Source organism: Musca autumnalis, unplaced genomic scaffold (assembly GCF_047663935.1).
Source record: "Musca autumnalis isolate F117 unplaced genomic scaffold, ASM4766393v1 scaffold_1, whole genome shotgun sequence".
Lineage (NCBI taxonomy): Eukaryota > Metazoa > Arthropoda > Insecta > Diptera > Muscidae > Musca > Musca autumnalis.
The window spans coordinates 125644877-125671991 of record NW_027411644.1 but is presented as its reverse complement, the minus strand read 5'-3'; the positions used below and the strand labels follow the sequence as shown (position 1 = coordinate 125671991).

The 27115-nt window shown below is 35.9% G+C and overlaps 1 protein-coding gene across 7 annotated transcripts in view; it reads right to left on the bottom strand.

Moving 5' to 3' along the window:
* Positions 1-12270: 12270 nt before the first annotated feature.
* Positions 12271-27115, bottom strand: part of LOC141406589 (uncharacterized) — a 150930-nt gene continuing 136085 nt past the window's right edge. For all 7 annotated transcript variants that reach the window (XM_073992382.1, XM_073992368.1, XM_073992357.1 and 4 more), the window contains one exon: positions 12271-13660. In XM_073992382.1, the coding sequence (XP_073848483.1) occupies positions 12499-13660 (1162 nt within the window). In that variant the 3' untranslated portion in view covers positions 12271-12498. The remainder of the gene's footprint in view (positions 13661-27115) is intronic.

Genomic DNA, 27115 nt, shown 5'->3' with positions numbered 1-27115 from the left:
TTAATTATCACCTCTTTGTGCTTAATTTATGATTAACATGTGGATATTTATGTAATATATATGCAATTATATATGTTGGTTATTCGTCTCAGCTGGGTGGAATCTTACAGTGGGCTCGCAGTCAATCCTCTTCGGGCGGCACGAGAAAGAGTGATGTTGGTAAAGTTGTGGTAGTTGGTTCGGGGGTGCGCTGGTGGCAGGTGTCGGCTCGATCGTACACAGTGTTAGTGGTTGTTGTGTTGATGCTCGGCTGTAGTACTCGTACCAAACGACTCGGCTTGTTGTATTCTGGTTTTTGTAGTCGTGTTAAATCGACTCGGGTTGATGATACTCGGCTTGGTATAGTCGTGTTGAAGCGACTCGGGTTGATGTTACTCGGTTTGGTGTAGTCGTATTGAAACGGCTAGGTTTGATGTTACTCGGCTTGGTGTAGTCGTGTAGGAGCGAATCGGGTTGATGATACTCGGCTTAGTGTAATCGTGTTGAAGCGACTCGGGTTGATGTGGTCGTGTTGAAGGGACTCGGCTTGTGGTATTCGGATTGATGACACTCGGCTTGCTGTAGTCGTGTTGGTGACACTCGGCTTTGTGTGATTGTGTCTATGACCCTCGGCTCAGGCTGATGATACTCGGCTAAATGTCGTCGGCTTGATGTGATGTGTTGATAACCCTAGGCTCGGGCTGATGAGACTCGGCTAGGTGTCGTCCGCTTTGAGCGATCGTGTTGAGACCCTCGGCTTTGGATTCGGCTGTGGTAGTCGGGTTGGTGGTTCTCGTTGGGGCCCTTTGGTTTAGTCAGCCTGGAACGAGAAGACGGACACTGTCACACGTCAACTTCGTGTATCCTCGTTGAACACCAGTACTTCACGACTTCTGGTGTCAAAACCTGGAGTACTTATTCGGGGGGCAATGCGAAGTGAATGAGAATTACTTTCCCACACTTTAGAAATAATTATTGTTTATATGCACTGAAGTAAAATAATTCCATTACAACGAGTGTTATGAACTGATGGTATGTTATGAAGATGGCAAGATATGTATTGAACAAAGGTAAATTCATAAGTAGGAAAGATGTACATTAATATGGGGCATATATTGAGGTGGGTAAACTACAAAGTAAAATATTATTAAGGGGTAGTTTACACTATATGTAAATGTCATATGACATGCAATTTTCCATCGTTATATTTCCGCTAATATGTGCAATATTGGATATTTTTCTTACGCCATTTACTCTGTGCGTCCACACTAGCAAAAATGTAATAGAATTACGTCATCACATTGCCTGCGGGGGTAGATATGGAATGTTTTTATTTCGTGTCATATGACATTAATATATAGTGTAAACTACCTCTAAGGAAAAGAAATAAATGTAATGGTCACGTTACATCCACCCTTACTTCGAGAAAAAAACAAGTCTCTGTGTCCTGTGCCGTGTCCTCTTCTTTATCTACTTGCCGTTATTTGTTGACAGAATTTTGGCCTTTGGCCCGTACCACCTAAATGTAGGTGTTATTTTAGGGATCGATTATCGTTGAGTGGAGTTATCAGTTGTCAAAATTACTTTATGTATGGCAACCTGCAACTGAAGTTGCGAATCTCAGTCGACGAACCGGCTTCAGCAACTAGTTATTTTCAGTTGCAGAGAATATTTTCAAAGAAACAAGAAGTAAAATTGAAAGGAAAAAACATTTTCTTAACAACTGTTTATTATTTGCATGATTATAATATTGTGAAAATAACAATAAAACAACAGTTTGAAATATTAATTTATAAATTGAGTGCAAATCCAATGTGCACATTGGTTCCATTATACAGCCGACAACACCAGGGAATTTCGTTTTTGAATAAAAATTATTTTTCTTTTGTCTTTTTTCCTCCTCCAACAATTTCGAAACGATCTGATTTTGGCACAATTTGTCCTCTATCAAGTGGACAGCTTCCTTCAATAAGTTCGACTATATAGATTGAGCAATACAATTGTTGTAATCATTGCCATGGGACTTTTGGAAACTTCCCCCCGCAAAAAATCTCAACGCAGCGCACACTTTTAAAAGTGGGGGTATTCTTGTTGATCTAACTTACTTTGAAGTCATCCTTTAACGTTTCCACAATGTAAACTACGACATCCTTTTCAATCATAAATAAGCCTTAAACCTAAAATAATTCAATGATTATACAGATCTCTTCAGAAGTTAAAAAAACACTGATCGATAACACGTTTATCGACAACCCAGTTGGGTTGACATCAATAATATAACATCTCAGTTGTGCTTAAAATAGACGACGTAACTCAAGTTTAGTGGCAATGCATAATCGACCCTTAATCTCTGGAAGGAGAGCTAATGTCAACTTGTTTTTTATTATAATACATATTGTTAAGTCATAAAATATTAGCTGTCCTACAGCTTTTAAACCTATTTTTATGTATTAATTATGAGTTGCAAAACAAGTGCTGTCCTACAGCATTATCTTTAAAACTAATATTGGCAGTCGTACAGCATAAGGGAAGTAACAAATGAAAACATTGGCTGTCCTACAGCCTTATGGTTATGACAATTCAATGTTTTATGATACATTATTATAACGAGTGGGAGGACGAGTTGAGCGGGGTATCAAAATAACGGTGCAAACTACGTATTTAAAAAGGTGACTTCCACCGCTGGCCTTTTGGCACATTACAGCACCGTTTGGTGCCGACGACCGCGTGGACTTTGAATGTGCAATGACTGCATCCACCGAAGTAGTTCGCGGTCTGCATACGAATACTGAACTTAAGGCAGCTGATCGGGTTGATTATGGTCGGTATATGATGCCGCAGAGGGTTGTTGCTGCGCCGGTTGGGACGAATTGGCAGGACCGAAGCTGTTTGCACGAATCCTATGGTATTAGGTGCTGTTGCCGAAGGTCCGAGTTGGTTGACACTTACGCCACTCTGTACCTGCTCGTTCATGGCGTAGACCAGCTGTACCGCTTGGTTTTGCCTCGTACGTGCTGAAGTTGGCGACGATAGCTGCTGTGCTAACGCATTTGTCGATGCCAGAACTGGATGAGGATTACCGACTGAGGTAGATGCTGTTGTTGATGCCGTCGTTTGAATTCAGCATGTGAGAGTGCGTTTCTGTGGCGGCTGGGGTGTTGGGGTCTGGATCGGTTGCCTTTTGGCGACAGGAGTGGTTGCCGTCCTTGATGTATGTGGTTGGTCATGGCCTGGCTGATCCTGGACTCCTTCGTCTATTGTCGGCATATCCCTCGGCTGAGCAGTCGGACAACCAGCTTCCATATCTAGATGCAATAATTCACAAAAAAGAAAACTCAATCTTACTAGACTGGTACCAAAAGCCCACGGCGTCGGGAAGAATCGTGAACTTTCATTCGAAGCAACCCTGGCAAATAAAAATGAATACTGCGAAAAACTTCATACATAGGGTTTTCAATATTAGCGACAGCATCTTCCACACGAAGAATGAAAAGAAAGTAAGAGACATTTTAAAAAAGAATGATTTTCCTGTGAGAACCATTAATGAATTATTAAAACAAACCAAAACCAATAAACCTGATAGCCATGATCGAGAACCGAAGGTATATAAAAGATCTTCATATATACCAGGGTTTTCAGAAAGATTTTACAGGTCGAACTTATACAATAAGGATAATTACCAATTGGCATTAAAAAGCTGCAACACAAACCATACCTTTTTCAGCAAGACTAAAGCTAAAATAGCGAATGACGACAAGTCCAATGTCGTTTATAAAATTGGATGCAATGGAGACAAGTCCAATGTATGCCAAAAGGTATACATTGGTACTACTAAAACAAAACTAAAAACCAGACTGAGCTCACACAAATCCGACCAAAAGGTCAAAAACAAACTGCCAGAACAAAAAACTGCACTTACAGCACACTGCGCTTCAACTGGTCATACACCTAATTTTAAGGAAGTGCAGATTTTGACACAAGAAAGCAATTACAAAAGGAGATATATGCTTGAAATGCTCCACATTATTAATGTGCCGACGGAAAAACGGATGAATTTTAAAACGGACACCGAAAATTGCGCGCAAATATATAGAAACGTCATAGAAAAACATAAAAATTTAAAAAAGCTTTAGTTAGAAGTCAGTTGTTAAGAAAGAAGGTTGAAGTGGTCATCGATTGATTTGTAACAATGTAATTATTACATATCTGTTAAAAATATTTTTGTTTATATTTACATATAAGTAAATGTCGTTTGTTGTTTTCTCTATTTAAAGAAAAATCTCCCTGATGATGATTGTCGAAGACAATCGAAATATCGGAAATAAAATGCAATTATAAAACAAAATAAAAGTTTGTTTTATTACAAGGACCTGAAGCCGAACAAAGATAAAAAGAAAAACTTTGGATCAATTTTAGATCTTCGTTGTTTTGGTACATGGACCAAAGCTGGACATCCGAAGACTCTAAGATGCTTCAAATTTGGTTTTCGACCCGACCATAGTTCTTCGGGACATCCTTCATTTCCTCGGCATGGCACTCTATTTATCAAGTACGATGCGGTAGAAGCAGCTTCTGCCCAAAAACGTTGATCTAATCCACTGTCGATAAGCATACATCTTACCCTTTCAATAATCGTCCTATTTATTCGCTCGGCTACACCATTTTGCTCGGGTGTATATGGACATGTTTTTTGATGTATTATTCCACTTTTTTCCAAGAATTCAGAAAAATGTTTGCCGGTGTACTCACCCCCATTATCCGATCGTAGAATCTTGATTTTTTTAGAACACTGGTTTTCCACTAAAGCCTTCTAAAAATTTCGGAAATACCTCAGACTTTTTCTTGATTGGATAGACAAACAGTTTTCTTGAGTAGTCATCCACAAATGTCAACAAAAAACGAGCTCCCGAGAACGAACTTTCTTTTAGTGGACCAACAACATCCGAATGAATAATTTCCAATAACTCTTTGGCTCGAGTACCGACTTTTCGGGTTTGCTTTCCCTTCACGCAGACAACACATGGTTCAGAACATTCTTTGCCGAAATTTATGCCATCATTTGCGCTCTTGACATCACCTAGTTTCGCATTACAGATATGCCCCTTCCTTCGGTGCCACAAATTGAAATCATTGGCCATGGTAAAAACTTTACCCTTTTCCTCTTTAGAATTGCATTCTAACCGGTACAATTGATTCTGCGCACTTGCCGTTGCTATAACACGTCCATTTTTATCAGATATGCGGCATTTTTCACCTTCAAAAGTCACCCTTTTTCCATTCTTAGCCATTTGTCGAACGGAGAGTAAGTTGGTACACAAGTCTGGAACATACTCCACGTCTTTGATTGTAACACATCTCTTATTTTTTCCAGAGCCAACTTCAATATCAACATATCCAACGGAGTCCACTACGAGTTCATGCTTATTCGCAATAATCACCTTTTTATTAAAAACATCACGGATGTTGTACATGTGGTTCTTCTCATTCGGCATGTGGTGGCTTGCTCCACTATCAACGTACCAGGCATTTAAACAATCTGAACTTGAAGTGGATTCCGTAGCTTTTGCACACGCGCTCAAATCGGTAGTTGTAGCAAATAAAACATCGGACTTCTTTTCATGCTTCCTTGTAGCTCCATTGTCATTTGACTTCAATTTGCTGGGACAATTTCTTGAGATGTGTCCAAGTCCACTGCAATTGTAGCATTTGATTTGCTTCTTACCTTTCTTGATACCTTTAGATTGCAACGCCGATTCTTTTTCTGGAGCTCGATCAAATTTCGCATCTTGAAGTAGAACATTCTTCACTTTATCCACCGTCAATTTCTCCTTGGTATTTTCCACGGCCATCACAAGCGGTTTAAAGTCATCCGTTAATCCAGCTAACATTAGAGATGCGGTCAACTCATCGTCAATGTTTAAGCCAGCATTTTTCACTTTAATAGCCACTATTACAATGTCATTGACGTATTCCTGAATGGATCCATAGTTCTGTAGCTTGATGTTCACAAATTGCTTCAGCAATTCAACTTTTCTGGTAAGGCCCGTATCTTCGTACGCATTCATCAACGCACTCCAGGCATTTTTCGCGGTAGTTGAAGTTGCAATGTGGCCGTAATTGTCTGGTTCAATCATCAATGTGATCTCGGCTAAAGCTCTCGCATTCAATTCAGCATCAGCGGTATTATCAACACATGCCTTCCAGCACCCTTTAATGACCAGATATGATTGCGCTTGCCTCTTCCAAACATCAAAGTTTTCGCGTCCACGCAATCTTTCTAGCGGAAAAGCTATGTTATTACCAGCCATTTTAATTTTTTTCACAAACGTCACTAGTTTTCAATATTAAAAAATGTATCTATTTTGTTTTGCCGAATATTTTTTTCAAACGTGACTAAGGCCCATAACCTGTTATAATTGAATTCGTTTATTGAACTGAAAAAATGAGAATACATATTTGACAACAAACATATTGATACCAACCAAAGTATACTAAGATTATGTTAATAATATTGAACAAAGTGTTTTATGCTAAAGTACAATATTTGATTAAATTCTCAACACGTGGAAGCATTCTTCCGAGGGAAATGTCTGTAAAGTCGGTTCTCGAGAATTTGCAGATCGGGATAATCTTGTGGTTTGAGAGCAACCCTTTTCAGCATTCTTTCGTACCAGTCGTTGGAGGCGGTGATTAGAGCGAAACAATCGTCTATGTTCGGCAAAGGAGCCCGGGAAAGTGCATCGGCGACCACATTCAAACTTCCTTTTCTGTACTCGATATCAAAGTCGTATTGTTGAAGCTCCAACGCCCCCCCTCGCTAGTCGGCCCGAAGGATTCTTCAAAGAATGCAGCCATTTCAATGAGTGATGTCAGTTATGACTGTGAAATGATAGCCCTCTAGGTGTTGCCGCATCTTTCGTATCCCCATACGATTGCTAGGCTTTCTTGCTCTGTGGTCGTGTAATTCTTTTCCGGATTTCATAGGCACCGACTAGCGTATGCGATTACCGATTCATGCTCCGAATGTCGTTGGAACAGAACCAGCCCCAGCCCTTCACAACTGGCATCTGTCTGTAAGAAAAAGTCGGGACATCTCAGAACAGGAGCTTTGGTTAGTATACGCTTTAGTTAATCGAACGCCTCTGCTTCGTCTGAACCCCATTCCCACTGCACGGTTTTCGTCAGGAGTCGGTTGAGAGGATGCACGATCTTCGAAAAGTTTGGAATGAATATTCTATACCAAGACGCCATGCCCAAAATCCTTCGCAATTCCGTCAAATTCGTAGGAGGGGGGAGGTTCTGCGCTGCCTTCACCTTCTCGCTGTCGGTTCGAATACCTTCGGGTGTGACGATATGACTTATTAGATTTTCGGACGAACTGAAATTTTTCGATATTCAACTGCATTCCAGCGACCTGTAACCTCTCGAAGACGGTTTCCAAAGCTTTAAGGTGTTCGGTAAAATCCCTTCCGAGAACGATTATATCGTCCAGATATACGAACACCAACGGATAGAGGTCGGCTCTAATTATCCCATCGAGGGTTCGCTGAAAAGTTGCGGGGGCGCCATGCAATCGGCCTGGAACAGTAAAGCCGTACATAGTCGGAAAGCCTCATCCAGTGGGATTTGCCAGTAGCCGTTATTTAGATCCAACGTGGATATGAACTTTGCCTCTCTCAGTTGATCCAGTAGCGCATTGATATGGGGTAGTGGGTACGCGTCGGGTAGGCTAACTTCGCTTAATTGTCGGTAGTCGATACACATTCGCCAACCTCCTTGCTTCTTCCGTGCTAACACGATTGGTAAACTGTATGGACTATGTGACGGCACTATTTGTCCTGGAGAATTATCTTGTCGACCTCTTCGTTGACTATCGCCATCATAGCGGGGTTACGAGGCATGAATCGCTGTTTTATGGGATTTTGATGTTTCAATCGGATAGTATGTGTGGCTACCGAACACAAGCCGGAACTTTTAGCAAACTTTTCGGTGTGGTAGTTGAGTAAAGCGTCTAAGTCAGATGTCGCTCGGCTCGCCGATTACTCGGGGTATTGTCTCGCCATACAAAATTAGACGACAGCTCCGTGCTGATAGAAAATCCATACCGAGGATGAGTGGTTCGGCTAACGTCAGTACCACCGTCACTGCGAGATAAGTCGTTTTACCCCGATACTCTACCCCTGAGCGTAGATCCGCCTCGCAGTTCGTCATCCTCTGATCGGCCATCTAGATCATTCTCTTATCCGTGCCGGGTTGTACCCCCCTTGTTTGCAGCGACTTACTCATAGCCAAATCGATGTAGCTTATGGACGCTCCCGTATCGATGAGAGCGTTGACTCGGATACCCTCGACTATCACGGAGAGGAAATATCGACTAACTCGTCCAACAGCTACCGCCTCCTCGAATGTCGGTAACTCTGAAATGTTACATCCACATTCTCTTGAGTAGACATCGTCCTTTCCACAGTATGAGCAGAATAATTGCGGTTTTCTCCGACATTGCCATCGGGGCTTTTCCATTCGAGCTTCATCGCGCTTTAGTAATTCAAAAGCGTTGGTTAATTCTATTTGTTCATCCAGGGTGGCAAAATCGTGACGCCGAAATAATGTCTATACTCGGGTCGTAGGCCGCCGTAGATCCGATCCACATGACATGTTTTCCGTAACTGAGGGTGCCGTCTGGAAGTTGTCAGCATCGTCAAAATATAATCCTTTGCTCTTTCCCTAGTTTGTTTTCGACGATTGTAGAAGGAATGTTCGATTTGGGTTAGATATCTCTTCGATAGGAAGAATCTCTCGGCCTCCGCTCGAAACTGTGACCACATTTTAATGTCGTCTCTTTTGACACGGTACCATTTTAGCGCATTTCCCTCCAAGATGGTGAGTAGGGAAGGGAAGAGACGATCGAAGTGGATACCGTGACATTCAGCTAACTTCTCGAACCTTTCAAGAAACTCCACGACATCGTATTCGCCCGAAAATTTGAGTGAACAACGGTGGAATATATTCATAACTTCCAAATCGGTCATACCTGTGGGTTGATGTGGTTTCGGGACTTCGATGGATGCACTCGAGTACAAGACCTTTTCCGCTCACATAACTTCCTTTTCAAATTCACGAAGCAGGTTTTCTGCCGAGGCGCGTGTTCGTTTTTCTCTTAAGTATTTGCAGAGTTTTTTTCCGAAGGTGTTCTACTTTGTATCCTTCGGTATCAATCCCTGCAGTCTGACAGTGTGGTATTAGTTGTTCGCGTTTCAGTAAATATACCCAGCTGAGTGACTCGGGACTCAACGATTCATTCGCACCAGATTCTCCTAAAATGTTTTTCATTGGACTCGACAAATCTTCGCTGGCGGCAGGTTGTGGTTTTCCGCTTTTCGTGTCTTTGTCGGGTCTCTGCTCGGGCGCAATTTATAACGAGGGTTTTTTCTAAGGCTGAGGTGAGTTCAGTCGCAGCCAGGGTCAACTCAAGGACCCACGAAACCTTAAGTGAAAGCACGAGTGGTGACAATTCAATTCTTTATTATCACCTCTTGGTGCTTAATTTATGATTAAAATGTGGATATTTATGTGATATATGCAATTATATATGTTGGTTATTCGTCTCAGCTGGGTGGAATCTTACTGTAAGCTCGCAGTCAATCGTCTTCGGGCGGCACGGGAAAGATTGATGTTGGTAAAGTTGTGGTAGTTGGCTCGGCGGTGCGCTGGTGGCAGGTGTCGGCTCGGTCGTACACAGTGGTAGTGGTTGTTGTGTTGATGCTCGGCTGTAGCACTCGTACCGAACGACTCGGCTTGTTGTATTCTGGTTTTTGTGGTCGTGTTGAATCGACTCGTGTTGATGATACTCGACTTGGTGTAGTCGTGTAGAAGCGACTCGCGTTGATGTTACTCGGCTTGGTGTAGTCGTGTTGAAACGACTCGGTTTCATGTTATTCGGCTTGGTGTAGTCGTGTTAGAGCGAATCGGGTTGATGATACTCGGCTTAGTGTAATCGTGTTGGTGTGACTCGGCTTGATGTTGCAGTGTTGAGGCGACTCGGCTTGTTATATTCGGGTTGATGTGGTCGTGTTGAAGGGACTCGGTTTGTGGTATTCGGATTGGTGACACTCGGCTTGGTGTTGTCGTGTTTCTGACACTCGGCTTGGTGTTATTGTGTCTATGACCCTCGGCTCGGGCTGATGATACTCGGCTAAGTGTCGTCGGCGTGGTGTGATGTGTTGATAACCCTCGGCTCGGGCTGATGAGACTCGCGTAAGTGTCGTCGGCTTTGTGCGATCGTGTTGTGACCCTCGGCTTTGGAAGTCGGGTTGTTGGTTCTAGTTGTGGCCCTATGGTTAAGTCAGCCTGGAACGAGAAGACGACCGTATTTAGAGGGAAGCAAACGAGTCGCGGAAGCGAACGAATCTCAGGAAGCTTCGGCTATGTTGGGTACCAGGCGACTGCGGACACTGCCACACGTCAATTTCGTGTATCCTCGGTTAACACCAGCACTTCACGACTTCTAGTGGTTCTCGTTGGGGCCCTTTGGTTTAGTCAGCCTGGAACGAGAAGACGATCGTATTTAGAGGGAAGCGAACGAGTCGCGGAAGCCAACGAGTCGTGGAAGCGAACGAATCGCAGGAAGCTATTATGGGTACCAGGCGACTGCGGACACTGCCACACGTCACCTTTGTGTATCCTCGGTTAACTCCAGCACTTCACGACTTCTGGTGTCAAAACCTGGAGTACTTATTCGGGGGGCAATGCGAAATGAATGAGATTTACTTTCCCACACTTTAGAAATAATTAAAATAAGTAAAATAATTCCATTACAACGAGTGTTATGAAATGATGGTATGTTATGAAGATGGCAAGATATGTATTGGCCAAAGGTAAATTCATAAGTAGCGGTACTCAAGGAAAGATGTACATTAATGTGGGGCATATATTCAGGTGGGTAAACTACAAAGTAAAATATTATTAAGGAACAGAAATAAATGTAATAGTCACGTTACACAATCTTTCTGTATTCCCAAGTTTTAAAGGGGGGTTCTATTCAAATGAGCCACATTTCTTACTTCAATTTTTGACTTTATTTTGTTTTCCTTATATAATTATTATATAAATTACATTTGAATGCAAATGAATGACTAAGTTAACTCCAAACACATAAAGCAATATATAATAAATCTTAAACACTTCACATCTTGTATACTTCGGAAAAAATGGAGGTTGAAAAAAATTTGCAGGGGGGTTCTATTCAAGTGAGCGCAGTGTAAGCATGTGTATTCGTTGATATGCAAACGAAGACTAATTCATATGATTTGCATTGTTTGTGGTAAAGTTTAAAAGCCCCAATAAAGCTTTTGAAAATTCTTTCTTGAAATATGAAAACCCTTTTCACGTGGAAGTGAATGTGTAATGTGAAATGGATGCACGGTGAATCCCTGAACATGCCCGATTGTTTTTCTATGCCTTTAGGATCATATGTATTCATCATTTCTCTGGCATATATTATGTTACAATACGCGCTAACCCGTCTAACGTTCAACATTATTGCTTCTGTCATATCTTTGTCTTTATTTGTCTTTTAATAAATCTAGTCTCTTTTATAATTCTAATTTAATTCTGCTAAGTTTTATATCAGTTTATAGTGGCTTCAAAAGTTTGTCAAAACAGTTCATATAGAAAAACATTCAAATGACTGTGTACGTGAGCTTTTTTCATCGAATCATCTTAACTATAAGATTTTATCTAATTTTAGGTAAAAACTTATCATAATATGATATAGGGATATGAGGTTGTAAAAAAGTCATAACCCTAATGGATGCAATGTGGAGACACATGACAGTGCGAGTAGTTAATTTGATTTACATATGTGGCTACGAGAGTTTTTAGGTGTTTCGGTTGAATTCGCATTTAAACGAATTCATCAGACACACTTACTCTTGAGCTCGAGTCGTCATGAAATTGGGGAAGGGAGCAAAGAAATAAGAGCACTGATGAGTCCAAGTGGCGTTGGACGAAACTAGTCTTCTCTGCCATCCCAAAAGTAATCAATTTTAACTACATCCCACTTTAAACTTGTTGTTTTTAAATTTGAAAACAACAGAGATTAAGCTTGACTTACATACAAATAGTAACCTAATGGATAACTTAAAATTTGTTGACAAAAACTCAGATTTTTGTTTTTTTTTCTTATTGTTTTTCTTATTTCTGCTTTTTACGCTGATAAAATATTATTTTACAGATAACTTTTACGCACTTTTTATAAAATTTTAATTTCCCCGAACAAATCCAAGCGGTACATTTATGTTAATTAATTAACATGTGTGTTTATTTATCTTATATAAACATTCAAATGACATTTTAATTTTTAAAGGGTATTTTACCGTTGCAAATTTCGTTCGCAAAATTTTCTTTAACAGAATTAACTGAATCGGTTGTTATATCCCTGTATAAATGCTTATATTTATGTCGCGAAATCAGTATTGCTCACGCAATACTCATTTGATATTCACCTGCTAGCATTTGATTTTACTCTTGGTACTTTTTATTAAGAAAATTCCTTGGAATAATACATTCATCCGGCATGGTTACAGTTTTGGTTTTTGTAGTTTTGCAACCAGAGTCGACTGAACCGGTTAACCTTTTTGTTTTACTATAATCGATTTCCTGATTCTTTCTGTCATTAAAAGTTCCCATTTGGTCAAAAAGTTTCGCTTTTGCTATCACCATTCCAGCATTATCCGTTCTCAATCGGTTAATTGAAGCCCGACCACTGTCATCATTGTTTATTGTCCCAGACATTTTAATACGACTGACTAATGGTACATTGCTTGGCGGTGCTTTTTTAGCGGTTCTTTGCTTTATTAATTGGGTAGACGATGCTGCATTTGTTACAGATTTTTCGCTGAAATCTCTTCTAGTCCCAATAATGCCGGCACATTCTTCATTACTTGCCGCTTTTTCCTCGGCATTGTTTTTTTCATCGAATGGACATTTAAAAAAGTGTTCTCCTGGTATCCACGTATGACTATTTTCAGAAAGAGTTTTCTCCTCTATAAATTTTTTATGGGTTTCAGGAAAATTACAAGTGGATCCAACACTTCGTCGAGTTCGCTTTAAATGGACCCTGGAACCTATATTATTTTTATCGGGCATATCAGTGTTATTTGAAACAAAACTATCTCTTTGTTTAATCGCAGTCGTTTCTCTACAGCGTCGCCGTATGCTTCCTATTTTGCGTGCACTTGGAGATCGCGAATCTAAGGTGCAAGAACGTCGAAGATGTTTTTGCTCACAATCAAGTATATTGCTATTGTGTATAGACAAGGATTCGGTCTCTTTCAAAATTCGTTCGTAATGCTTTTGTATATTTTCAATTTCATTAATAACAGATTTTTCTTCTAGTCCATTTTTACTTTGTTTAAGGGGATTTGTTTCAATTTGCTCTGCTTTTTGTTGGTTGCAGTGCCCTGTGATTAAATCATCTATATTTCTTTCCAATTGATTTATGTTATAATGTATAGAAGTGTTTTCATGCTGTTGGTTTAACAGACCTCCTCCAAATTGGGTTTTATGCCAATTAGGGCCCACAACAATGCTCCATCGTCTTTGTATGGGTGATACGCATATTTGGTGATGTGAATTTCCATTTTTCTGACTACTTAAACTTGTACGGTGTTTTAAAGTTTTCCTAAAAAGAAAAAACAAACGAAAACAATTATTTAAAATATTATCAATATATAACACACTCGAAAACTGCATATATAAGTTATGGTGAAAACCTGGAAATATCCCACATTCCTACAGTTTGGTTTCAAATAAACAGCCAACCACAACACGAGCTGCTATGTAAGCATAATTGTGAACATAAAACACAACATCCAACTCTACCTGCTCATACGCGAGCTGCCAACTCAGCAGAAAGATTAGACTGGACGGAAGCAGCAAAGCGGCGGAGCAGCGATGCAACTCAATGATATGTGCTTAGGTAGACTTCGAGTTTATAGGCGAGGGGTATGAGGTAGTGAAACCGCTGTACTTAATTGCCTGTGTTTGCGATGTTGCTTCGTTTCAAGAAACTCGCTGGTGTGACCAAGGACTTATTAAAACTTGAAAAATTACTTTTAGTTTTAAACTCATCATAAAATAAGAAAGCCAACCAGACTTTAATAAAAAATCCATTATTAAATAAATAAAGTCTATTAAAAACTCTTAATTGACGTCCAACGCCAATTTTTAACAACTTAACTCATTGTCTATTTTACAACAATTCCATTTGTTTGTTTTATTGTTGTTACAAAAGCAAAAGAAATTTAAACAATATCGATAGTTGTTAAAAGTTACAGAATAGGCCTGCAGAACTAAAATTAAAACAAATTTTCCTGAGCCCACCACATTAAGGCGTTGAAATCTTTTTTAGATTTGTCAGGATACTATCGCTGCCTTATAAAGGACTACGCAAAGATAAAAAGGTACTATCAAACATATTGAAGAGGGAACATGGCCGAGTCGCGGTATCACATTCAAAGAAAATCAAAATTGACCTCAATGAAGTGCAAAGTGCTTTCACAATAGAGTGAAAGAAATACGTAGTGGCATCTGAGGACGTAACATTAACATACCCGGAGTTTCAAAAGCCGTTCGATTTAACAAGGATGCTTCTTCATATGCTGTACTTTCACAGGAAAACCTATTACTATCTTATCCCGTTCCGTATCAGATGACGAAGAGCATTATGCCGCTAACGAACGTCAAAATTAAAGAAAACAACATAAATGTTGCGAGTGCTGAGACAATATACAGTTAGGAGTCGTCAACCAACACTATCAAGTCTAGATGATAGGAAGAGATAGAGATATATGAAGATTATTTTAATGAGCACAATTGTCACTAAAAAGTTATCACGAAGCGGCGTCAGTAGGTAGATTGCCTAATATTTGTAAAATATTACTCACTAAATTTATGAAAATATCAAAAATTACAAAAAAATAGTGTCAAATAAAAACTTCACGGGGAATCAGATGAGAAATTAAAATGATCGGGATAATAGTTTGGATTTTATAGCCAAAACAAAAACATATTTGGGTAAGAAAAAATTAATTTGGGTTTGAAAAATAGTTTCCACATTCATTATAAATTGCAAGTATTGTAAAAAATCTATAGGAGTACTTCTTTTATTTTTCTTGAAACTCTCAAGAAAATGGGCGGGTTTTGCTTTATCTACATTCACATGAAAGTTTCCCATTGAGGAATGTTATCGAGTTGTTGAGATAAATCATTAGGCTTCTTAAACGGAAATATAGTTCAAATAAATCGTTTTAATTTATATGCATTTTTAAAATATGTGTAAATGGCGAAATTATCAAAATCATTTTGTCCGCATGAGATTTTCATGTACAACAAGACCATATCTTTTAATTTGTATATATTTTCGAAATTTGATTTGGACCTATAAAACATCGCTAATTTGCGCAACGTGCATACAATTTTGTTCCGCATCCGGTTTCAGTGTCACATGAAAATACACATCGATATATATCTATTTCAAGGCGATCAATCAAGAACCACGGATGTAGCATCACACACTATTTTTGGGATAAAATGAATGTAGCTCCCTTATCAGTGAAGTTTTTAAATCTCTGTTTCCGCAAAAACCAAGATGCTGTACCAGTTTTTTCATTGCACTGGAAACGACCCGCACGCGATAAAATGCGCCATATTTTTAAAATCAATTTTAGTTGATTTGCTTACCTTGGAATTTCTCGTATCTCGCGTTTTAGTAGATGAATTCTTGGCTCAAATTACATACAGAAGACCTTGAATTGTGTTTTAATATGGCCTTGTATAATCCTTGGACACCAATTGAATCAGAAATGTAAAATATTCTGTTAAAAACCTGCTCCCAAAGCATCAAAATATAATCACCAAAAAGCATTAAATTTACACTGTGAACCACGTAGTTTTCGTATTATGACCATTATCGTCAATATAGCGCCGGAAAGTATCGGATAATTGTACATTTCTGATTCAATTGGTGTCCAAGGATTATATAACACCATATTAAAACACAATTCAAGGTCTTCTGAATGTAATTTGAGACAAGAATTCCGAGGAATCTATTAACTTCCTGAGATATTCCAGGAAAATGTGAATTTATCGACACCCAGGAAGGTGTGTTATGCACAAGGTCAACTAAAAAGCTTTCTAGGATCTCAAAATCAATAATATGACACTAATATTGTGGCTTTTGTATACTCAAATAACTAAAACGGAAAGAAATCAGCAATGGTCCGCTTTAACGAGCTATACAAGAAGTTTGGCATTAAATAACGGCATTTAACACCCAAAAATTATTTTTTTTTCTCTAAAATATATCTCGGACACCCAGACACATTCGCCAAAACAATAAAATTCAAAAATTTTGCTGCTAATTCCATAAATTGTACGATAATACTCATATTTCCTTGGGCGTAAGTATACTTTTGTAAGTATCATTTTTTGGTTTTTGTAAAATTTACCTTTATTTATATTATGGAATATACTCTTTTTGTATTAAATATTGTTTATTAGTGAGACGAAATAAACCTGTGTACTTGGAATTTCATAAATATCATTACTTTTTCTAAAACCCGAGATTTATGGGGCGTACGTATACTTATGTAAGACTGTGTAAAAGTAATCAATAGTGGCAAAAGCTGACATATTTAACTTAAACATACTGTGGAAATAAGACAAAATAATATATTATTCTTTGAAACTTGCTTCTTTTTGTAGATATTTAAGAGTATAAATGAGACCCGGTCATATGAAGCGGTCATAAAACGTATCGAGCGACAACGATTGCGTTGACTGGGCCATGTGAACAGAATTGATGGACAGATGCCATCGCCATAAAGGTGTATGAATACAAGCCATCTTACGATCTACCACAAGGGAAGGTCATAAATAAAATAGAAAGTCCGAGTTGAACGATATCACAAAACATGGAATTTTTAAAGATAACCTAACCGGATTCAAATTTATACTAGATTCCCCAAATTATGAACCAGCTACTGAGATTGGCACACAATTCACTGAATATTGGAAAAACGGAACCCAAGTTGAAACAAATATCTTGGAGCCATTGCACATAGGTTTCAATCAGGAAATTTTTGGCCAAAACCCTATTTTTGAAGTTTCGAAATTGTAACTTTTTTTTGCACAGAATAATAAAAAACACCTCAAGTCATCTGAAAATAATTAGTTTTTGTAAATAACGTTAGTATTCGTTGATTGGCGCAGTACCAAAGTTGACACTTTTTTATGTAAAAATAAAACAGACTTTGTGCTGCAAAATATACAATTTTTGTTGTATTGCGTTGCTGCATAAATATACAGATGTGAGACCAAAGTTATTATGAATCGGGAAGCTGTTAATGAGTACTTTCATAATATTTACAAAAAGGGCGATGCAATTTGTAAAATTAGCGTAATAAAATCAATTTTTATATATATATATTAAAAATTATTTTTTACAAATATTTTTAAAATATATTTAAACTTTTAAAAAAATGTCCAAGTTTGTCCACCTCCAAATTTATTTTGGAAGATAGCTGGGGGTCTGAACTAATAAATTGAGAAATAAATTCTTGCTCAAATTTGCCACAGTTAAAATAAAGTGGATTTTTCTATTTTAAGATAGGAGAATTTTTTGTAAATACCTGTTGTGGCTTTACGTAGTATCAAATTGAAATAGAACGGTAATACCTACATCTATCAAGCGATTTTTCTTAAAATTCATATTTAAGGGTTTCAGAGTGTAGAAAATAAGTACGTGTAAGTTTTTTGAAAATAGGTCCATTTTTTTGTCATAGCCCCCACATAAAAGTACCGTCCGATTTTAGATATTTTGAGAATTTTAGCGCCACTTTATGACCGATTCGGCTGAATTTTGGTATTTCGACCTCTTGGAAGATATGAACCCTTCGTACCAAAAATTGTTAACATAGGTCAATGTTTTGGTTTAGACCCCACACAACGGGACCACGCTGTTCAACAAATTTTGGCAGTTTTTGGTCATTTTGGTCGATAAAACGTAAGAATTGATGATTGTACACATTTATTAAAAATAATAACTAATTTCAATACAAAATGGACGTTGAAATAGTTTTGGCCAGAAAATTTGGATTTGGGACCATTATGCATTGGAAGAAACAAATATGCGTTTGGTAAACCAATATAATATATGAGCAAAAAACATCTGATGATAGAAATCATGGGCTTGTTTCGAATCGTCAGTTACTTTGTATTCGTGCATTAAACTAGGGGTTCTTAAATCGAGTTCCATACTAGAGCAATTTTATGAAATTGCAGTAGTGGGAAGAACAAAATAAAAAATAACTCTAAAAAACTGACATGTTTATGAAAAGCGAAAAAGAGAATATGAGAATCCTCGAAAATATAACAAAATGAAGATGAAAAGGAGAAAAAAATGATATGCAGAAAAAATACAACATTTCAACAACTAAAGATACAATTACAAGAATAAATTAAAAAAGAATAAATACCAATTATGCAAACAAATATTTAAAAATGAATGATATGCATTATATATATTCTTATAGAAAAATATATCAAAATACAAAAATAGAAAATAACTATCAATTTAAAAATATATATTTTTGACTAAATAAAACTAAATTTAATTTTTGAAGAAGATTTCATAATACTTAAGTTCATAAATAAATGTTTCATACACCTTTTAATTGGAAGAAAATAAAGTTAATTGCGAATTACTGAAGATATCGGAATTAAGTTATAGAAGATCATGTATAAATAATATGAGAATCGCGCTTTTTTTTTTTTTTTGAAATAAATAAAAACAAGAAATGAAAATATTTTCAAAGAGGATAAACTATGATGAAAAAAATCCGAATATATTTATCGTTCCCTAAAATGGGTCATATATTAAAGAGAATGAAACTACAAAATGTAAAACTATTATTTGATTATTATAGGTGTCTGTTTCCACAGTGGGCGGCTGCAAACAGCGTCTGTACTCTAAGAAGAGCGGCTGAAACGAGGACGGAAAACTTACAACCCATCAGAAGATAAGGGGAAATCACTGATGTATTATCCCTTGAAAACCATATTACAATGAATGCAGAAACAAACATATGGCCCTCAATCTCCGGTAACTCGAGGGTGCTAAGAATCCCCGAAGGTAAAACTAAAAAGACGCTTAACATTGGTACTTGGAATGTTAGAAGCCTTTATGAGTCAGGCAAATTAAGCAACACAATATCCGAAATGGAAAGACTGAATATAGATATCCTAGGTGTTTGCGAAACCTGGTGGCCGAATGTTTCGGAATTCGTATCCCATGGTGCCAAAATCTTCTTCTCTGGAAATTCGAACAAGAATCATAGGAATGGTGTTGGGATTATCATTAGAGGGAACATTTCCAAAAACGAGGTAGGATTTTTTCCAAAGTCAGATAGGACCATGATGATCAAAATAAAAGCAAGGCCGCTCAACATCAATATAATTCAAGTATATGCTCCCACATCAGACAGAAGCAATGAAGAAGTAGAAATGTTTTATGAGGAAATAGAAAGTCTTGTTAAACTTACAAAACCCCATGATATAAATATCATCCAAGGTGATTTTAATGCAAAAGTAGGGAGAGGTGAAGTAACTGGTGTTACAGGACGATATGGATTGGGCGAAAAAAATGAAAGAGGCGAACGACTCATTCAATTCTGTCAAGAATTCAACATGAAGATAGCAAATACACTTTTCACTCTACCGCCAAGAAAGCTCTACACTTGGAAATCTCCACAAGACAGAATTGGCAACATCATTAGAAACCAAATGGACTTCATTCTTATCAACATGCGACACTGCTCATCAATAAGGAAGGCCACAACATATCCGAGTGCTGATGTACCATCTGATCATAACCTTTTAATGGCAAAGATACGCATAAAACTAAAAACTCATACTAAAGAAAAGCATTTAAAAATAAAGATTACGAAAAGTACTGGGAACTAAATAGAGAAATTCAACGGGAGATACGTAACGCAAACAATAATCACCTAAATACTCAATGTCAGGAAATTGAAAGACTTATGAGCCTACATGACGATTTCAACCTGCATAAGAAATTGAAAGAAGCATCTGGACAATATAGAAATACAAATCCCTCTATCCTTTTCAATAACAACAATGAACCGATCTTTGAAATTACAGAAAAGAAACATATCTGGAAAGAATATATCCAAACACTATTTAAGGATGATAACAGATCAAGCTACGTTAACAATGCACCAGATTATATGACAGGAAACAGCATCACAAATAATGAAGTAGAATCAGCAATAAAATCCCTTCGAGATGGAAAAGCTACAGGGCCTGATGAAATTACAGTTGAATTATTAAAACTGACAAAACTGTTTAACTACATCTACGATACTGGTATATACCCACAGGATTGGCTAAAATCCACCTTCATAACAATACCAAAAAAACCCCATGCCAAAAAATGCAATGACTATCGTCTCATCAGTTTAATGAGTCACGCTCTTAAAATTTTTCTTAAAATTATCCAGAAGAGAATATATGAGAAATGTGAAAAGGAAATGGGAGAAACTCAATTTGGTTTTAAGGAAGGAAAGGGAACCCGTGAGGCTTTATTCTGCATACAAATACTCGTTCAAAAATGCAGAAATGTCCACAAAGACGTATTTTTATGCTTTATAGATTACGAAAAAGCATTCGACACTGTGCAGCATGATAAGCTCATGGAAATTCTCACAGCAATTGGAATCGATGAGAAAGAGATAAGGTGTATTAAAAGCTTGTACTGGCACCAGACTGCCAAGTCAACATAAATGGAGATTTAACTGAAGATGTAGCAATATCTAAAGGAGTTCGACAAGGATGCATTTTATCCCCACTACTCTTCAATATTTACTCCCAAAACATTTTTCACGAAGCAGTAGATGGCATCCAAGAAGGTATATTGATAAACAACAATTACATAAATAATATCAGATATGCTGATGACACTACATTAATATCCAACAGCATATCAGGTCTACAAAATCTTGTTGATAGACTAACATCAAGTAGTGAGTTGTATGGGCTAAAAATAAACACCCCCAAAACAAAATTTATGATAATAAGTAAGAACAACGCTTACAACGAGTTGATTTTAAAAATACAAAATTTCCATATTGAGAGGGTACAAATTTTCAAATATCTGGGAGTTTTGCTAAATGATCTATGGGACTACTCAAAAGAAATCAAATGTCGCATAGAAATGGCAAGAGATGCATTTCATAAATATAAAAAAGTTCTAATAAGCCATGATATAAATATTGCAACAAAATCTCGTTTAATAAAAGCGTATATATGGCCAGTCTTGTTATATTCAGTCGAAGTGTGGACGTTAAAAGCGGCAGATATCAAACGACTCGAAGCATTTGAGATGTGGGTGTACCGTCGAGCTCTAAAAATACCATGGGTCCTGCATGTATCAAATACTGAAGTATTGCGAAGAATGAATACAACAAGAGAATTATTAAACAACATAAAGAAACGGAAAACGGCATATCTAGGGCACATTATGCGAAACCGTAAATACATCATTCTCCAGGAAATACTGCAAGCAAACATAGAAGGAAGACGTACCAGAGGAAGAAAAGAGATGTCATGGATTCAAAATATCCAACAATGGACAGAATTCCAGAACGCCGAAAATTTAATAAGCATAGCGCGAAATAGAGATATATTTTCCTATTTTGTTAATAATTTATAAAAACATAAATATGTAATTTTTTTTTGACAATGGTAATATGATCGCTAACATTCAAAAATCGAATAAGCAATAAAGAAGAAGATAGGAATCTAATAATATCCTCTATGCATCCAAGTAGAAAGCAGGAAAAACGAATTGAATCCTTCAATACTATTATTATTGGACCTGAAGGTCTTGACACTACGAAAATAAATCAAAAATTTAAGGACAAAAATAATAACAAAATTTATACACATGAAGATTTAAACGGTTAATTTTCAGTAGCTGTCGAATAAATATTATTTTATTGGGAAATACATATACAGGTTCAATGTCAAAAATAGAGACAACCAAAAATTTTTAAAAATGTCTACTTCTATTAAAAGTTGGGTGTATTCCTCTGAAGAGTGAAACCCCTTTGACTTTTATTAAAAAATAACGATGGACAAATTTAAGAAAATATATTTTTATACAAACTGTTTGTATATATTAACAAATTGATGTTTATGTTAATAAAATGATAAACATACAATAAAAAAAAACAAACAGAAATATGTAATACATTAATAAAATAAGTAAAATTTAAAAATATTAATATTATATCAATACATATTAATATTACATATTGAATAAATACTAGATTTTAAACTACATTTGCAGTAGTATTAGTGTTCGCAATGTTACAAAAAAATAATAAATTCCGAATATAAAACTCACAACTAAAAAAAAAAGTTAGTCATAAAGTTGTCAAATTACAATGACCTATAACATCGATTGAGATTAAACGCCAAATCAAAAAATTAAATAAGGAACCAATGCATAGCCTAAAACAGCACACTTTAATTTGTTAATGAAACTTATTCTGAAAATAAAATAAAGTGCTGTGTAGTTATATAGGTTATGATGTACACTAACACCACTGAAGAGTACCCAATTCCTAATATGTTTCATATTAGGCAAATTAGAGAAATCTCAGTATTGTTCCAGATTTGGCGAAGACAAATAATAATACTAATATATAATAATTACGATAATAATAATAACAATAAAAAATAAAAATAGTAATAATAATATATAATTATAATAACAGTAATAATATAAATAATGAAGAAGAATATATAAATAATAAATAATATAAAAGAACAATAAACATAAACATAATAATAAAATATCATAATAATAATGAAGATAAAGATAATAACAACAAATTAATATATAATAAAATACTAATAATATAACATAATAGTAAAAAACAAACTAAAATCAAATTTATAATAATAAAATATCATATATTTTATATACTCCATACAACTGTACCATTGTTTGAGGAAAACTTCTCATTCCTTGGGTCTGAAGATTCATGGGGATTTATTGTCAATTTTCATTTTTAAAACTTGTTTGGGACAAATTTCAAGCCTTAATGTAGGAATATCAAACAAGGAAAATATTAGGGTACTTTTTAGCTGAATTACCCCCAGCCGTAAACAATTAAATGGTTTTTGAGGTACCACTGATTATCAAAATTTTCTGGGGTGATCCTATTAAGAGCGACACCCAATTGGCTGCAATTAGAGAATGCCAAATGACAATGAGAAGGAATAATCAAACATTGGGAATAGTGATTAGAGCTAAAAATATTTAATAAAAGAAGAATACATATAATGTAAAAATTATGAATACAATAATAGAGTCGTAATACTGCTTAATAGAATTATGTAAAATGATATAAATATCGGAAAAAACTTAAGAATAAAAATGGTAACTAAAAACCAACTTAAAAAATCAAAAAAGGTAATGATGCCATAAATAAAAATATAATGTTTCTATTTAATAGACAAAAAGAATTATAAAATTATGAGAAGTCTCTAAAGAAAAAATATAAAAGTCACAAGAAAAAAAATAATCTTGAATTGGCTTGAAACAATGTTAATTGAAAATTTTGTTACCTATTTATATACCCACATATACAAAACGGTAACAATATCAAACAAACAATAAATAAAAAGTCACAAGAAATTATGGAAGTTGAAATGATCAAAAATTTATAAAAATAGGTTCATATATAAATGAAATGAGTAAAATACTCTATTTTTATAAAATAGATAAATACATACAACAATGTATGAAACTTAAAAATAATAGAAACTTAACACTATATATTGTTGCTAATAATAACAATTTCAAATGCTCTATTAATAAACGTTACGTCCCAACCCTTCCCCCTTGACTAAAATTAAATTAAATTCATTTATGTCGGCCTAATGTAGCGAAAAACAAAAGTCTCAAATGAAATTTGAAACTTTTGTTTTCGTTTCCACATTCACAGACAGTCATTTAATGCAGCGTAAGTAAAAAGCCTTCGCTACATTAAATGACAAACTATTAAAAATATGATTTTTAAAATTAGTCTTAAGACCACTGCAAATAAATGAACACTTAAAGCGTTTAAAACGGAGTTTGTTATTTTTGGATTTAACTCGCGTACACCTCATATTCCGGAATATGGGGGTTAGTAGACTAGGGAAAACCAGCTACAACAAAACATCACCCGGTTAGAAACCCTGTAGGAAGCATGGGGTCCTGTGACGACATGTCACCACTTTGTCTACTATTATGGTGACAAAGTCAACATGTTGTCAACAATTGATACTTTTACCTTAATAAGAAGAAGCATTGTTTATATTGAGAGCTGATAGCCCAATGAAGCATCTTCTTAGATTTTTTCATTTTCTTAATTGTTTGGTGTAAAATAATTTTTGTGTTTTTTTGTGAAAAATCAATTAAATATTGTGAATTTAACGAGTGATTAAACTTATGGTATATAATTTTAATAACAAGTATAAGCAAAAGAAATACGAATTCAGAGGCGGCTAACAACATTTGTGGTGAAACTTCGACAATTAGACATTTTGTGGAAACTTTAGAGAAGATTCCAAGCAAAATCGTGAAAACCTAAAGAACCCCTAAAAATGTGAACTTAAATCGCGATTTATTTGAAAATCCCTCCGGCGTTTAATTTGGGAAATTGCAGTAATGACATTGTTTTATAAGGAGGCGATACAGTCAGTGCATTGTCTCAAGGGGCAAGTCATAGGATCTTCATATGGCATAACGGATATGCTTAGGGTGTCTACTATATAGTCCAGTATTCAAATATATAATATAAAGTTCATAGCGCCCATGATTCGGCCATAACCTAAAAATCGTAATCACACAAAAGACGTCATCACAGCTTAAAGTACTCAAAATATGCAATTTTTACAAGGTCCGTCGTATGTTTTCTATATTTGTTTAATATATATTCACTATAATTGTTTCAAAAACTGTTTGTATCGAATGTGCAACATCTTCTTAATATATTAGTGTTGAAAACCCCACAAAAATAACGAAATTCTGGCAACAACGAAAGTCTGGCAACGCTATGTGGAGCTAAACGTGCTTAAACACCTTCTCGGTTGAAAGTCATTAAAATCAATAAAAAACTGTTTAATATCAAACCGTGCAGTGCTCAAAATACTATTAATTTTGTGCTTGTCATCAGATATATGAAGTTTTTCATTTATCTACGAGATATAAGTTAAAATTATTAAAAGACTTTTTCTCGTTTATTGTCATTGTTGTTGCTGTTAAATACCACAAGGGAATATTCAGCAAGAAAGGAAAAACAACAACAACACAGTTGCAGCAACAGTTGATCCCTGACGCCGACATATTGTCTACCATCTTTTAAACGCCGTCATTTGAAATTTAACCTTGGCTTTGACGTTATTGATCACATATCCCGCAAATTGTTTTTTTTTTTCTCTAAATTTAATAAAAATGTCTACAACATCGCATCCTTGTGGAGTTTGCAAGCAAGCAACAAGTGGAACCAAATGCTTATTGTGTAGATCGTGCAATTTTTGGATTCATGTTGATTGTGATAATGTATCAAAAACTCTTTTTACAACATTAGACAAAAATCGTAATCTTGCATACACTTGTGTACGTTGCGTGGCTAATCCGCCAGACAATTCAGATTTAGCCTTCAAACTTGAAATGAGAAACGAATTTTCTTCTCTTAAGGAAAGTCTACGTAGTCATGCTGATGACATCAGAAAAGAACATGTCGAAATGAAGACAATGTTTGAAAGTTTTGCAAACGAAATACGATTGGAGCTTTCTAAAGGTGTAGAAGAAATGAAAAGTGGCGTTAACAAATGTGAGAGTCTAATAGCATCTAATGACAAGTCGTACAAAAGTAAATTTTTGGATCTCGAACTACAGAATCATGCCTTGCAGCATCGATTAAATAGATGTGACATCATCGTAACTGGGCTTGCTGACAAGTTGCAGAGTCTGAATGATATTGTTGTGTTTTTATTTGCCCATTTGAAGGTGGACTTTGTACCTGAAGATATTACCAATGTTATGTACATTAGGAATCGTCATGCAATCCTGATGAAGTTCCGAGATATCAACAAACGAGACAAACTTATGTCAGCCTATTTCAAGTCCAAACCTCCTACAGTTTTTGATGTTCTTGGTGGTGATGATATGAGCCGTATCTACTTAAATGATAATTATTCTACTCTTGCCAATAAACTACTTAAAGCATGCAAAAAACTGAGGAAAGAAAATAAAATAAAGGGATTTAGCATTATAAATAGAGAATTACTTAAAGCAAAGATTGTGATGTTAAATAATGAAAAGGAGGCTTTTAGTCTTATCGAGTTTGTTGATTCCTTTAATGCAAATCGTTAACTTTAAATATTTTTTTTTAATTGTTCTATTAAACAGTATTTTTGATCTCACCCTATGTATTATTTTCAAATGGTCTATTAAACAGTATTTTTGATATCACCCTATGTATTTATCTAATTTAACTTTCAATTGAGAGGATTTTTTAAGGTTTAATGAGGATGAATAGATACTTAAAAATGTCTTTATTGATTTACATAAACTTAATTGTAATTATTTCTCGGCTCCCCCATACGTTTGAACATTGCTTACAGTATCATGTCTATTGACAGCAACCTTGGTCCTGTAGCTAGTGGTAGTCAATTACTAAAAGATTATATGTCTCCTTTCTCGAATAATTTAAATGTTGGTCACATAAATGCACAGAGCCTTTGCCCCTCTAATTCAAATGCAAAGCTTGAAGAGTTTAAAAATACATTTGATGACTGTGGCCTTGATGTAATTGGAGTATCAGAAACGTGGTTTAAGCCGGACATTTATTCTAGTTCCTTAAATTTACATAATTACAATTTAGTGAGAAATGATCGGCCTAATAACCAAAATAATTCTGCAAACGGTAATCCTAAAAGAGGAGGAGGTGTATGTCTTTATATTTCAAAACACCTAAAATATAAAGTTGTGTTCAAA